Genomic DNA, 16,771 nt, shown 5'->3' on the forward strand with positions numbered 1-16,771 from the left:
TTTCCATGTAGCTTATGAAATTAAATGATATATTATAGTTAAACTGTACAAGACCACAGTACACTGAAACTGGACTTTCTATATAACATTGGTGAGTCACTAGTATGTAAGTTTATGATTTAACTTTTAAAGTATATTATGTGAAAATAAGTTTATAATTCTGATAGCTTTGTGATGAAATAAGGATGACCACATTTCCTTCTCTCTCAATTAAAATGTATTATGTACATGTAACAAATTTAAATTTATTTACAAAAAAAGTGACAAAATGCAATCTCACATTTATCGGATACACACTGAATATGGTACAATTTTATGAGGCAGTGTAATCACATATATGGCATGAAATATTTTATTATTAATATAAGTGTACAATCACTTTGCTGAAAATCTGTTATTTAGCTGTCTAGCTTTTGACATTCCACTGTCCAGTCATCTGGTAAAACAGGTTTCATCAAATCTACAAACTGCTGCAAATGACACTTGTCTGTGCAACCAGGAGTGTTGAGAACATGTGGCTCACTGTCAGAAGCATTATTCAAATACAATACCTGTAACAAAGTCAACATTAATTTAATAATACATTGTGTGTATAAGGTGATATTTGATTGGTAAAATATTTTGTTATTATAATGAAAATCTTGATTGAATATAGTGACATATGATGAAAGTTATCCATTCACTCACCAGTGAAGTAATGCAACCATGAGAATGTTGTAAGAAAACTTGTTTGTATGTGTGGTAACAGACATACAAAACAAACATCCTTTAATCCATTTCTAGAAACTTTGGGTTCTGTTTTCACTTAAGATACATGAGATAGAACTGAACAGGGTCCACACATTTATTATAAAGATTCAAAGGTGCCACGCAAGCTGTATCGTAAACTTCTTCACTATACCAATTAGCACAAAAAATTCCAAACCCAAAACATAAACAGTCTGAAGTATTACTAGACAAAGAAAGAATACTCCACTTCCAGACATCATTTTTTTGAAAATAAGCCATTAAAAAGATAACAAAAATCGTAAGGTCACTGAAAAACAGCAAATCTTCCAATTATAACAGTATAACAAGTGAAATACTAAAATGTTGTCCTAACTTGATTGTGCCTCATCGAGTCACCTTTACAATACTCTGATACATCAAGGTACGTTTCATGAATGACTGAGGTACACAGTTATAGCACCTGCTTGTGAAAGCTGTAAAAATATATTACTTCAAACTGTAGCTCAGACATCACCCTTTCCAAGTTCTTAAAATTTCTAAGAAGGTAGCTTATTACAAAGGAATGTTGAACCATATTTCTTAAAATTTTGTTAACAACTCAGTCTGGATTCCACAAAGGCTTCTCCACAGAGAAACTGATATTAAACACAGGAATAAGATTAAATTCCGAGTGGGTAAACATTAAATATTGAGCCCTGTAAGCATCAGTGCTTGGTAGACCCTTGTTCTTGACTGGAATAAATAATCTGTCTGTGACATCTGAGGACTTTTCTGAACTATGATGGCTATTGATGACAGTTACACTGAAAAAGAGCCCACAAAAAAACTGGAGAATTATATAATATGACTACAGCCATTTCATAGCAAACACTTAAACATTTAATCATTGAGATGGTCTGCTTGCTTTGCATTTATAAATTTTACCTTATCTACCACTCCTATAATTTATAAGAGAATTTGGACTGAAGCTGTAAATTCAACTTAACTCTGATGTTTGTATTAAACAGGTTTTGACATTGTCATTAGGTACACAACTAATATTGTTCTGTGTAAAGTTACATAAAACAGTTACTGAGCTGTGTAAGTGGAAGAGTAGAATCCAAAATAGCTACTTTTCTCACAGTATACCCATATGAAGTAATATATACACATACCTTGGTATCAAATAGACTGCCTAACAAAAAAATTGAAGCACTCAGAAGGGGAGGAGAAGACAAAATAAAACTCAATGTGCTGAGAGGATTTGCATCTACATCCACACACATACTCCCGAAGCCACTGTATGGTGCATGATGGAGAGTACCCTGTACCACTACTAGCTATTTCCTTTTCTGTTTCACTTGTAAATAGAGTGAGCAAAACATGACTAACAATATGTCTCTGTATGTGCCCTAATCTCTCTAATCTTATCTTCTAGGTCCTTACACAAAATGTGCATTGGCAGCAATAGAATTGCTCAGAAGTGAGCCTAAACACTCATTACTTGCATGTTGCTTGAACCTACTGGTAACAAATATAATAGCCTGCCTCTAAATTGCTTCAATGTCTTTCTTTCATATGACATGGTGCAGATCCCAAACACTTTTACAGTACTTAACAATGAATCACACTAGTTTCCTGTATGCAGTTTCCTCTACAGATGAACTGCACTTCCGTAAAATTCTCCCAATTACCCCAAGTCAACCATTCAGCTTCCCTACTACAGTCCTTACCTGCTCATTCCATTTCATATTACTTTGCAATGTTATGCCCTGATATTTAAATGAGGTGACTGTGTCAAGCAGAACACTACTAATATTGTATCCAAATGTTATGGGTTTGTTTTCTTTACTCATCTGCATTAACTTACATTTTTCTACGTTTAAAGCTAGCTGCCATTCATCACACCAACTAGAAAATTAAATATAAATTTTGTCTAAGTCATCTTGTATCATCCTACAGTCACTCAATGACAACACCTGCCCAAACACCATAGTATTATCAGCAAAAAGCCACAGACTGCTACTTACCATGTTCACCTGATCATTTATGGGACACTCATGATGATACCCTTGTCTCTGATGAACACTCACTGGTGAGGACAATTTACTGGGCTATGTTACTTAAGAAACCTTCAAACCACTCACATATCGGGTACCTATCTCATATGCTTGTGCCTCCATTAACAGTTGGCAGTATAGCACTGTGTCAAATGTTTTATGGAAATCTAGGAATATGGAATCTGCCTGTTGCCATTCATCCACAGTTCACAGGATTTCATGTCAGGAAAGGACAAGTCAGTTTACTTTGATGATTACAAAATTAGTCAAATTTACAAAGGGCCCATTTACCAGTTTAACATTTCGGCCCCTCTGGCCTGTAAGCATGTGCTGGTTCAGCTGGGAAAGGTGTCATAAAGCTGTTGTATACTACCCTAAAGCAAACTGGTTTACATCTTTTGTAATTGGTCCTTGATTTCCCAGACACTGGCACCAGGACAAAGTTGACGTCTGAGCTGGCCCCACGCATGTTCTATTGGGAACAGATCTGAGGATATTTCTGACCATAGTAGTATCTCAATACCATGCAATCAGTTAATAAAGACACATACCATGTGAGGACAAGCTTTGTTCTGTTAAAAAATGGCATGAGAGGAAAAACATGAGGACATATGATGTCCATAACATGCCATTGTGCCGTGAGACTTCCCTGAATCACTTCCAACCACAACCTTAAATTCACACCAGATTGGCTCCCCACACTGTGAATCCAGGAGTATCAGCCCTATGCCTCTCCAAAACAGTTGACAAATAGGATGTCTCCCAGGCTGCCTATATACATGTCAGTGGTGGAAATCCAGTGTACATCTACATCTACATCTACATTTATACTCCGCAAGCCACCCAACGGTGTGTGGCGGAGGGCACTTTACGTGCCACTGTCATTACCTCCCTTTTCTGTTCCAGTCGCGTATGGTTCGCGGGAAGAATGACTGTCTGAAAGCCTCCGTGCGCGCTCTAATCTCTCTAATTTTACATTCGTGATCTCCTCGGGAGGTATAAGTAGGGGGAAGCAATATATTCGATACCTCATCCAGAAACGCACCCTCTCGAAACCTGGCGAGCAAGCTACACCGCGATTCAGAGCGCCTCTCTTGCAGAGTCTGCCACTTGAGTTTATTAAACATCTCCGTAACGCTATCACAGTTACCAAATATCCCTGTGACGAAACGCGCCGCTCTTCTTTGGATCTTCTCTATCTCCTCCGTCAGACCGATCTGGTACGGATCCCACACTGATGAGCAATACTCAAGTATAGGTCGAACGAGTGTTTTGTAAGCCACCTCCTTTGTTGATGGACTACATTTTCTAAGGACTCTCCCAATGAATCTCAACCTGGTACCCGCCTTACCAACAATTAATTTTATATGATCATTCCACTTCAAATCGTTCCGCATGCATACTCCCAGATATTTTACAGAAGTAACTGCTACCAGTGTTTGTTCCGCTATCATATAATCATATAATAAAGGATCCTTCTTTCTATGTATTCGCAATACATTACATTTGCCTATGTTAAGGGTCAGTTGCCACTCCCTGCACCAAGTGCCTATCCGCTGCAGATCTTCCTGCATTTCGCTACAATTTTCTAATGCTGCAACTTCTCTGTATACTACAGCATCATCCGCGAAAAGCCGCATCGAACTTCCGACACTATCTACTAGGTCATATATATATTGTGAAAAGCAATGGTCCCATAACACTCCCCTGTGGCACGCCAGAGGTTACTTTAACGTCTGTAGATGTCTCTCCATTGATAACAACATGCTGTGTTCTGTTTGCTAAAAACTCTTCAATCCAGCCACACAGCTGGTCTGATATTCCGTAGGCTCTTACTTTGTTTATCAGGCGACAGTGCGGAACTGTATCGAACGCCTTCCGGAAGTCAAGAAAAATAGCATCTACCTGGGAGCCTGTATCTAATATTTTCTGGGTCTCATGAACAAATAAAGCGAGTTGGGTCTCACACGATCGCTGTTTCCGGAATCCATGTTGATTCCTACATAGTAGATTCTGGGTTTCCAAAAACGACATGATACTCGAGCAAAAAACATGTTCTAAAATTCTACAACAGATCGACGTCAGAGATATAGGTCTATAGTTTTGCGCATCTGCTCGACGACCCTTCTTGAAGACTGGGACTACCTGTGCTCTTTTCCAATCATTTGGAACCCTCCGTTGGTTGGTTGGTTGGTTTGGGGAAGGAGACCAGACAGCGTGGTCATCGGTCTCATGGGATTAGGGAAGGATGGGGAAGGAAGTCGGCCGTGCCCTTTCAGAGGAACCATCCCGGCATTTGCCTGGAGCGATTTAGGGAAATCACGGAAAACCTAAATCAGGATGGCCGGACGCGGGATTGAACCGTCGTCCTTCCGAATGCGAGTCCAGTGTGCTAACCACTGCGCCACCTCGCTCGGTGAACCCTCCGTTCCTCTAGAGACTTGCGGTACACGGCTGTTAGAAGGGGGGCAAGTTCTTTCGCGTACTCTGTGTAGAATCGAATTGGTATCCCGTCAGGTCCAGTGGACTTCCCTCTATTGAGTGATTCCAGTTGCTTTTCTATTCCTTGGACACTTATTTCAATGTCAGCCATTTTTTCGTTTATGCGAGGATTTAGAGAAGGAACTGCAGTGCGGTCTTCCTCTGTGAAACAGCTTTGGAAAAAGGTGTTTAGTATTTCAGCTTTACGCGTGTCATCCTCTGTTTCAATGCCATCCCCGGAGTGTCTGGATATGCTGTTTCGAGCCACTTACTGATTTAACGTAAGACCAGAACTTCCTAGGATTTTCTGTCAAGTCGGTACGTAGAATTTTACTTTCGAATTCACTGAACGCTTCACGCATAGCCCTCCTTACGCTAACTTTGACATCGTTTAGTGCAGAACTGCAATTCTACACTGAACATAATGACACCATTCATCAGCAGTCCATGCTTCCAATGCTTGTCAGTCATGAGACCACTCAAAGTGCAGCCAGGGATGTTAATTCCCTATTCTGGCTGCTGCTAGCCTATGACCAATGGTGTGGGATGACACAATGTTGCAGGGAGTCAATTATTTGTTTCTGGATGGCAGGTGCAAATGTGAAGAGGTTATGATGAGCTTGGTGGATATTACAGTGATCATCTCTTGTGTTGTCAGATATTGTCAACAAGAATCTTGATGATGCATATGCCTGCTGTCACATTCTCATGTGGTCCAATACCAGGACACTGTCACATCCATATGCCCCACAAATATCTGGATATTGCACAATTTGCCCAGCTGGCCAAATGAGGACCCACAATGAGGCCCCTTTCAAACTCTGTAAGCTGCTGATAACACAGTCTCATTAGATGATGAAATATCTCCAAGCCCTTCACAGTGAGCAGCCAACATTGATGTTGTTCACACCCCTCATAAAACCTACCAGGCCTGGTAAGAACACTACACATGAACAACACAAATGTATTCCAATGGCTGTTCCACCTGTCACACATAATTACAACTCTAATCATTTACATACCCACTGATGGTGTGTACATGTATGAAGTTACAATGACATCTGACCATGACCATGACTTCCAGGTGCTTCACTTTTTTTATCAGGTGGTGTAAAATGATACATGTTTATCCTAATGTTTTAACTCTATATTTCGGATCACTTTCCCTGACATGGGCGTCTGTCATATGGGACAACAAGGGAATCTGAACAGGTGAAAAACTTTCTACTTCAATGACATTTCATCTGTTCCAGTGTCTTCAGGGCTGAATATAGTTCTACAATTCGCTGATGAGCCATAACATTATGGCTAGTTACATAATAACATGTTGGCCCTTTTTGGAACACAATACAACAGCTATTCTTCATGGCATGGTGTCACCAAGTCATTATTACTTTCCCAGATAAATGTGCCCACAAGTAACAGACTGATGGTGTGTGAGCAAGGAACTGACATTGGATAACACCCCAGCTGTGTTCCATCAGATTCACATCAGGCAAATTTGGTGGTCAAGACATCAGCCTGAGCTCAATATCATGCTCCTCAAACCACTGTAGCATGAGTGTGGCATATGAAATGGGCAGTTATCCTGCTGGAAGATGCCATTGCCATTGGGGATGACATCTAGTGTTTGTACCCTTGGCAGGTGCCTATTTTTCCAAGTCCTCATTACTGTTCTGTTGTGGACCAAAGGAAACATGTCACTTCGTCAGATGAATCAAATTTGTGGTTACACCAAGTTGATGGTCATGTCAGCACATGTGGTACCTGTATCTTATCCTGAAAACTGTACAGCTGAATTTGTTGACAAATAAAAATTGCTGGTGGTTGAATTTGAACTAGTGACCCTCTGCACACATGCTAACGTCTAGACTGGACTGTATGCACAACATCTCATGGCAATATTGGCACAGACAAGCTAGTTAAAAAAATAGCTGCTTTCAGGTTCCAGCTGAAAGAACAGGTGAAAAGCAGTGATATGGCCCCCTTTTGGATATTTGTAAAGGATAGGTCAAGGAATCCTTATCCAGTCATCACAGTAGCTCTAAGGATATTTAAGGACAACACCAGTGATTGCAGCACACAATTTTAGATAATAAGAGAAGCTACTTAAGGTCAATTATGGTGAAAACTGACTGTAAAATTTAGATATTTTATCAACAGAACACAGCTGCTAAATGTGACTTTTATAACATAATCAATGAACTTGTTTCACTCAAATGAAGAAATTGCAAATTAAAATTGTAACCCTTTTTATTTTATTTCTGATTAGTAATTTAACCACTATTAAAATAGGGGTGTTCAATAAGTAGTGCAACATTTTTTTTCTGAAAACAGATTGAAGTATACCATATTATTCCCCACTCTTCTGGCTACAGAATTCTATTTTTCAACTTAATCTCTGTTCAATGTGATGGCCTTATGCCACCTTACTGGGAGGGCCCGTATGCCCAAATGGGACAACTCTAATGGTTGACATCAGAGCCAACATCTTGCTGCGGTAATAACCTCCCCATCAACCGCATACTGCTTCCTGTGGAGTGCATCCTTCATTAGGCCAAACCGATGGAAGGTACAAGATCCCCGGGCTGTAGGGTGGATGAAGAAGAACAGTCCAATGAAATTTTGTGAGCTGTATCTTACGTGAGGCCTTGGTTATCATGGAGAAAGAGACGTTTGTTTCCATTTTTGTGGCAATGAACACAATAAGTCACTTCTTCAATTTCCTGAGGGTAACAACACAATTCTGAGTTAATTGTTGCAACATGAGCGAGAACATCACTCTTGTTTCTGGTTCGAAGTGATGAACCCATGTTTCAGCACCTGTGACAATGTCATGATCAAACCTTGTAATGCACAAGCAATTCTGTACACATGGTCTTTCATTGCTCTTTATGGTATTCTATTAGGTGGCGAGAAACCCAGTGGGTACACACCTTTGAGTACTCCAGCTGGTGGACAAGTGTGTCACCACTACCAACAAAGACATCAAGTTGTGCAGCAAGGTGTTGGACTGTGATCCACCGATTACCTAATGAGAGTGTCCTCATGTTCCAGTATTGCATAAGTCACAGCTGTGTGCAGCCAGCCATCACGTGGGAGATCAGACAGGTTTGCACAACCTTGCTGCAATGATAACAATGCCTTGCCCAATGACTCACCATGCTTTTGTTCACTGCCAGGTCTCCACAGACATTCATCAAGTGCATATGAATATCTGTGATGCTCTGGTTTTCCACCAAAACAAACTGAATGACAGCTCTCTGCTTGGAATGCACCTCTTTTACAGGTCCCATTTTGAAGGCTATGCACAGCACTGCAACTTATCAGAACTTCCTGAAACTATAGGGACTGAAGCAGGAATATTCCATGATGTCCCACAACAAGTTCTGAATTTTTCAACCAAAATTGGCTGAGGACAAAAATGGGTTGCATTACTTGTTGGAGGCCCCTTGTAGTGTATGAGAAACAAATAAAATGTATTATATATCATACTTAATACAGTGTGCAATAATTGTCATAAATAATAAAATTTAGATTTTTTTACTTTCAGATTTTCAAAAAATTTATACAAGGTTTAATTTATTTACAACATTGATACTTTTAATTTGCTGTATGTAATATTTTATATTATCAATACAGTTAATTTAAGCAATTTTTTCAGTAATGTTCCATTTTCATTAAACTATACTTACAAGAGCATAAAATTTGCTAAATCTGTGTAGGAAAAAATGCAGGAAAATAGTTTCATGGCAGAGGAGGTTGGCATGCAGGCAAGGGGGAGGGTGGGGTTGGGGGTGGGGGGTCAGCGGAATGGAGTGGGGTGTCACAACTTTGGCAGTCCTACCAGGGGTTCAGTATCACCTTAGCATGACTCTGATCCAGAGTCCAATCTTGATGATGCCATGCCAACTGCAAGCATATTTGACAATGCTATCAGATCATCAAGGGAACATATAGGCAATGTCTGCTGCAGAGCCCCACGTTGAATGATGTGCTCTGAAACACTTGTGCCTGCATCAGCATTGTACTTTGTCATCAGATCTACCACAGATCACTATCTATCTGGCATAGAGTGGGCAATCCTTCAACCTACATGTCCTATAATGATGCATATCCAACACTTTGTTGCCTATTGATGATTTCACTATCCTTCAACCATTTTCCATAGATGCTCACAAGTCTAGCATGAGAATAGCCAATGAGCTCTGCTGTTTCTCTGGTTCTCATTCTTTGGTGCCAGCCTGTAACAATGTACACTTTGTTAAAGTCATTTATGTGTCAGTGGGTTTCCCCATTTGTTGCCTGTATCATTTCAAGAATGATTCCGTAATTGTCTCTGCTTCATTTATATACTTTCTTTGCCACGTCACTTGCTTGCATCACCAGCAGGTAGTATTCAGTCTCATGGTGGCAATGGTGAAAATGCTTTGGCTCATCGTTGTTTATACACCACAATAAAGTTGAGGTAAATACTTGTTTAAAATTTTACAGACTAAAGCCTTAAATATATGTACAAAGCTCATTTATTTTTAAATTGTTTCAAACCCAAGAAGCCAAAGAGGTACCCTCTCAGTCTTTACTCATTCTTCACATCCGCCTCTAAAACAGAAGTTTTATTTGGATTCAAAAGGCACTGTTGCTTACAGATTATGAAATGGTTGTTACGTTTGTGGGCCTGATATATGTGGGGCCTCACCAGTCCGAACACGGACTGGGAATAGGGCTCATTGAAAACACCCCAATGACTAAATTAATTCCTCACAGTACATCGCACATGAATTATTTTAAACCTATCATCCAAACCCAAGTTGGTATTACACGAAGAATCTGTCGAACTAGGATACACAGGCTGCTACCTATGACATACTATGACACACATTTTAAAACATCCAGAGCTTTCAAGAACCTTACTCTCAGGTCCATATGATGTAGCAGCCATGAAGTTTAAAATCAAATGTGCCCCACAAACCTCATACAGGGAGTTCAGAAATCCCCATTACAAACTTCTACAACTTGTATAGGGGACTCAATACATAGTAATTTGAAGAGAAACCCATGTCCAGATGCGTACTGCTTCTGTTGTATGATGGTTTCAATTCAGACGTTTAACTCATCCACTTCTGCTTGAGGAATTGAATTAGGCATGACGCAGTACTATTATTAGGTAACAGTTTGAGAGGAAATGTAACAAAACATTCATTTACCACTTAAGGACATTTGATTGTATTAACACTTAACCACTGAACATTACCTGTTTACATTATTCCAAAACAAAAAAGAACCTAGCATACTCTATGTACAGAACATAAAATTTGCCTAGAGATGATGTGGTCATTACTGAAGGCTATTCAAAACAAATCTTTCACCAGGCAAGTAACATGTGATGTTGCCCAATCTTGGATGAAAATAGTGGTGTGGACACAGTTGCATTTTTGCAAAGTTGGAATCACATGTCGCACAAGGAGGTCCTTATATTAAGCAGATGCCAGTGTACACCTTATAGGCCTGTGAGGTGTCATCCTCAAAGAAAAACAGACAGAGAATGAAGGAGCTTATAAAATGCCATCACTCAGTCACATAAGTCATGTGTAATGGATGTTTCTGCACAACCCCGTATGTGACAATTCTGGACATACACAACACTGTGCAGAGTAAAATGTGCTTTGTCCACCTTAAGGATATTCCATGGCCACGAGTCACCCAGTTCCATCCGTGCCAAAAAATGATGGACAAAGTCATGGAGTTGTAGCCTTTCTTGAGGCTTCATTTGATGCACATTCTGAATACTGTAAGGGCACTAGTGTAAAATGCATCACAAAATCTTCTTAACTGTTTCCCAGGACAGAGAGAATTCCCATGACACAGCCTGAGCACTGGTTGCAGAATCTGAAGCACGTCCTGCATGGCAGGCTATAGCTACAACAACTTCATCAACAACTGCTGTGGGAATGAGTTGCCTCCCTCTCCCTTCTGCACCACCTTACTCATTTGTTTCTTCAAATTTCTTTATTATATTTTATAGCCCATTTATTAACATCAGGCTTCTTTGCAGTTGTTTCTGTTGATGATATTCCCACAATGCAGTGCTGCTATTGCTGGCATTCTGATAAAACAACTTTACCAGCAGTGCATGATCATTCTTCTCAACAGTCATTACATTTCATATGCAAAACAACCCTTTATACCAACAGTCACTTCACAAAAGAAGTCAACACGCATTGCCCAGTGACAAACTGCATACTGACATTGAAACAGGGAACATTACACATGCATTCTGATTGCTTACAGCACCATATTTTCACTTAGTGGCAGAAAGTGGAACTATTATCTTTTTCAGCGTACTTCACAAGTGCACTCATTAATGAACATACCTATGATGATGTCACCATCCTGCGACGTATATGGCCTGCACTGCATCACTCAGAACTCTTACGTTTAAATGTAACCACCTAGTATTTCCTATGCAGGTGGTAAGGGCAACACTTTAAGAGCTACTCGAGCATGTGTAGTCCTTCCCAAGTTTTTAATAGGGGATTGAAAAAGCATTGCTCCACCAATCATGAAATATCACATTACCTAAATACATTTTAAAAGGGTGAGGGGGGCATATCTTTAATTCTCTTGCTATGAGCTCCTGTAGCATACTGTAATCAACTATCATGACCAGGTAATATGAGAAGCTGCAGACAAAACAAATTCAAGCTCCAACATGCAGAAGGGATTACCGTAAGCTTCATGACTGGTAGAACAAAAGTCCCAACAACCCAGTTCTACAAACACTTTGCATTATTGAAAAACTGGATCCTAACTAGCAGGGGCAGTGACCATGGCAAAATGTTCCACCATTTTCTAGATTTCCATTTGCATTACAGCAGAAACTTGATAACTTCTCTAAATGGAGTGGTCAAGAACTGTTTTTCTTCTTAATAGCTCAACAATATTTTGTCTTTGCAATTCATAAGGCTGTTTTTTTCCAACAGCTGACTTATCTTGAATCCAGACAGAGCTGGGAAACTAACTTTGATCGCAAAGTGGCACTCGAAAGTGGCAACAGAAATGACATGAGCCTTTTCTAAATCACTCAGAATAATTTGTTACTTCAGTAACCTACAATAAACTGTAGCTAGTTGCTGAATAAGTTGTTTTGCATGAACTCTGTATAATTGTAGAAGTAATTCATTATACCTAGCTGCCTTTTCTCTGGTGGCCAAATTTTATCTGGATTTTTCCACCAGAGTTTCTTTTTAAGGTTTAGTCTACCACAAATAAGTTCCACATCATTATATATTTTCATCCACAGAAGACATATTGAAGACTTCACAGCATCAGAATATTTAAGAGTTTCAAGTAATCATGTAAAAGAAGACTTTACATATTGGCACCAATCATTAACTCCAGAATCTTTCTACTTCAATGGTCAACAAGAAAATGATATCAGACATAAGTAATACAGTACATAAACATTTTTTTTTAAATTACAGATAATATTTTATCAGCAGGCTGCTCTCCACCAGCAAAATATCTCCACTTAAAATGCTCTACATCTGAGAAATCTCATTCCTTAATGAGTACAACTTTGAAAGAAATTCTCCAAATTATTAGGAATATGAAATTTCCCTTTTATTTAGCCTCAGTGATATACCTAGCTACATAATAAAAAGAGGTTGGTAACGAGATAAAATTTGTGTGTGATACAATCAAATGTTCCATAAGTTAGTGTCCTGGGATCTGTCATCACACAGATTCATTTATTTATTATGACTGTATTTGGTTCTCTGACTGCTTTTGGTTCTCTGAAAATCACCAGATCTTGTGGAGCATGTATCTTCTGCAGTTTATATGCCTGTTACACATGGGCCACAATGTATGTGTTGTCTTCCTTGAAACCAACTCCTTATTAACAGCACATCAGTTTGGCATTCATAAGAAAATAATTCAAACACTGAAGCTCTCTCTTCATTTAATGATCTGAAACAGTGTTAGTCAATCTAAAACATTATCCTTCTAGTCTTTTTATGAATCCAAAAATAGCCTTTGAAATAGTAAATTAATATCTGCTCTTACATAACTGGATATATATGGTACAAGATTTGTCTACAATCAGTTTCTCCAATCCTGTCTGTCAAATATAAGGCATCTGATGGAAATAACAACACCTGATGGAAGAACAACTCCTTAAAATAAATTATCCATCACCTCAGGAGTACCACAAGGCTCAATGTTACATTTAATACTCTACATTCTGTTAGTACTGATCTCCCTGGAAACCTACTATCAACAGTACTTGTGTTACTTGTTGATAATGCAGCCTTCTCCTCACCTAACACTTCACAATGGCAGAAAAGAAATGACCCAGACAAAAGCAATGAAAGGCCCTTGTACTGGCTGAATGAAAACAACCTTTTGTTGAACATGAATAAAACAGTCAATATGAGCAGAACTACCTTGATGATCTTCTGCTCATCAAAGCACGATCTATCATATTTTGTACCTAGCATGACTAATTTCAGGAATAAATATAAAGAATGTCAGTGCAGTCAACATAAATGTAAGACATCTAATTACTATTTTATATGCACTGTCTACATACCTTAACTTCATAACCACTGTCATTTGTTGAATGAAGTTCAATGATAACTGCTGCACCATACTGTGGCTTTAATAGCTCTGTGAACCCCATAGTTTGGAGAACATTCACAATGGTAACATCGTGGGCAGAAAACATGAGAAATTTTGGAGACACAGTTCTTGAAGTGTTACTTTGTGACTGCATTTTTTCTATAATGTGTTTCACTAAAGGACCTGAAAAATTTTAAATTATTTTAGAATATCTTACAGAATTATTGCACAGCTGCTAACATAAGTCAGAGAAGCAAAAGACAAACCTCCATTAAGACGTTTCATGGTCTGACTTTCAGAAAACAAAGCCAAACTTCTGGCAGCCAGTGTCCTTAATTTATCTGGATAATAACCAGCAGTCCAAGCAGGAAGCTGCAGTTTACGTTTTTCCTGTAAAAGTTAAAAAACTGACAAGCAACACACTAAGCATTTCATCCTGGGAGGATGCCACAAAAAACAGTGTGCTATCAGTGCCATATAATATTATTCTTAGAAAGTCATAGAAGTGGCTATGAGTGGTAATTTAATCACTAGCCAGTGGAAATTTAAGAGCAAAAAATTATTCAGGTTTCAAATAATGGAAGGAGTATAGATAACATCTACAGTATAGTTGAGGAATTGAGTGACCAATAGCCATGTTCCCAAATTAATGATGGGAATCTCTGGTGGTGAAGTACAGAAGACTTGCGTTATTCACAGGAGAACTTCTCACAGTGTGCATTATGGGGTAGCTTTGTAGCATATCGGATGAAGCCTGCGAGTCCAAGCAGTTACTGCAAAGCCCACATTGACAAACAGGACTGCATTGTGGTATGATTTTTCAACATCCTTTCACTTGAAGTTAGTTATAACTGGCAGTGTTGACATTGGCAGTTTCATGCAGAATTTTAGCCAACTTTTGAGAGAATGTATCTATGTGTGCTGATAAGTTTCTTCTATCATCAAAGAATACTCCTAAACATCTGTAAACAGTGTTATGTATACTTCAACTGTAGCCTAGTTTACAAGTTGGATTCCAGTTTTAGGAAATTTTGCCCCTTAGGCAATGTATATGTAGTTTTATCTGCAGTCATTGGTAATGTCATATCCCTGCAGCAACATTGCTTCTTTGTATGTGCAGGGTTTAATTTTCTTCAAGCTTCTGTTTACAGCCCCAGAGACCACTTTCAAGCTATCATCAGCATAAGTCAGAATTCAATCTGCTTAATCAGTGCCATCATACAATTCTAACAGTGTCTCAGTTATCAAGGTCTAGAAAATCTGTCTACATCATTGAGCCCTATAACCAGCTCTTGGCAATCTTTTTTATTACCTTGTGCTGTCAAGTAAGCCATTTGCTGTACAACCTTACAGAAGTCCATGAAAGTTAAATGAAATGGCTCCCCACAAGACATACAGGATTATCATCACAGCACCTTCCTTTATTGATTTTTCTGGAGTTCCCTATCCAGCAAGAAATGAAACTCTGCTACTCACTTTTTTTGACCTGTCACTAACCTGTGTAGAACATGAGCATATATAATGCCCATGTTGATAAAAACATAAAGGAACTTCCAGAATGAGATTTTCACTCTGCAGCAGAGTGTGCACTGATATGAAACTTCCTGGCAGATTAAAACTGTGTGCCCGACCGAGACTCGAACTCGGGAAGGTCTATATCATTTCATTGTTTTTCATATTGAGCCAACATAGCTTCACAGCATATCAAAACAATCCATTTCTATCATATTCAAGTTACATTCTACAGATCATTGCATTTTCTTAATTTTTCTCCAGTATTGCTGTCAATTTTTTCCTGTCTCTAGCATTTCTATAGTGTTACATGTGGTTAGTATCCACACTTCCCTTTCCTTGCACCACTTATTGGAAAGCACCATATTAGTTGACATCCAATCTCCTCATTTCAGTTTTTTCTGAAGTTTTGCTAATTGTGCCTGTTAATGTGAACAGTACCACATGTTTTTGTTCCATGGTTGCAAAGCCAGGAAAACAAGTGTGGCTTTAATATATATTGTTACTGTAAAGGGTGTGTGCATGTTCCATAAATGTTGCCACTTGACATAGCCAGTCTGACAGTCACACCACATACATTTTGTTTAGATCAACTATATTCCATTTTGATGGAATAAATTGTTTGAAAGATATAAACACTCTTTGAACAACAACAGGCTTTTGTAAATGCAGAATTTCTGCTACAGATTGAATTCACTAAGGGATACTGTACAAACATTACCAATACTGTTCCCAATTTTAAAATGGCAGAGGTGTCACTGAAATCTAGCATTCTAAAAAGTAAAAGAAACTGTTGTCTGTACATAACTTCACTGAAAACTGGATTGCTCATAAAAACTTCTCTGGATTAATATCTGCTAATTTTTAGCTGCTTTGTGAGAGGCATGAGGAAATAAACAGATATGAAACAATAGATTTCTTCACATCCTGTATCTATCCCCTTTGATAATCATGAATGCAGTGATTCTAAAGCAGTTTCCTTGAATAAATAAAACTGACTGCCTCGTCACCATTCATGTCATCATATCTACTGTGAAGAATAACAAGAAGTCTAACAGAGTGCTTGGATCATTTCCTGGTTGACACTTGTGTTCAGATGGTGAATCATCAAATCTGTGATTAACTGGATGAAAATCATTTTCTTCCCTGTCAAATTTGTGACTAAACTGTAATTTCTTTCTAAGCATTTCACTATCACTTTCAGAGTCTTTGAATTCACATGAACTATCAATTACATCTCTTGTTGAAACATAGGACTATGGTTTACACCTGTTAATATTGATAGCTTAGGACTGTTGCTTTCAGAATATGAGTAGTAGTTATCACTTACATCAACATTGAATAATTCATCTCCACTGTCATTCCTCAGTGAAACTATGAAACCTTTC

General features: G+C 38.7%; 1 protein-coding gene across 1 annotated transcript in view; it reads right to left on the minus strand.

Annotated features, from left to right (window-relative positions):
* Window positions 1–245: 245 nt before the first annotated feature.
* LOC124555434 (lysosomal acid phosphatase-like) overlaps window positions 246–16,771 on the minus strand; it is a 160,836-nt gene continuing 144,310 nt past the window's right edge. The window contains exons 5-7 of the mRNA XM_047129344.1: window positions 14,138–14,261; window positions 13,843–14,054; window positions 246–551 (exon numbers count right to left, since the gene is read on the minus strand). Of these exons, the coding sequence (XP_046985300.1) occupies window positions 399–551; window positions 13,843–14,054; window positions 14,138–14,261 (489 nt within the window). The 3' untranslated portion in view covers window positions 246–398. The remainder of the gene's footprint in view (window positions 552–13,842; window positions 14,055–14,137; window positions 14,262–16,771) is intronic.

Source organism: Schistocerca americana, chromosome X (genome assembly GCF_021461395.2).
Source record: "Schistocerca americana isolate TAMUIC-IGC-003095 chromosome X, iqSchAmer2.1, whole genome shotgun sequence".
NCBI classification, from domain to species: domain Eukaryota; kingdom Metazoa; phylum Arthropoda; class Insecta; order Orthoptera; family Acrididae; genus Schistocerca; species Schistocerca americana.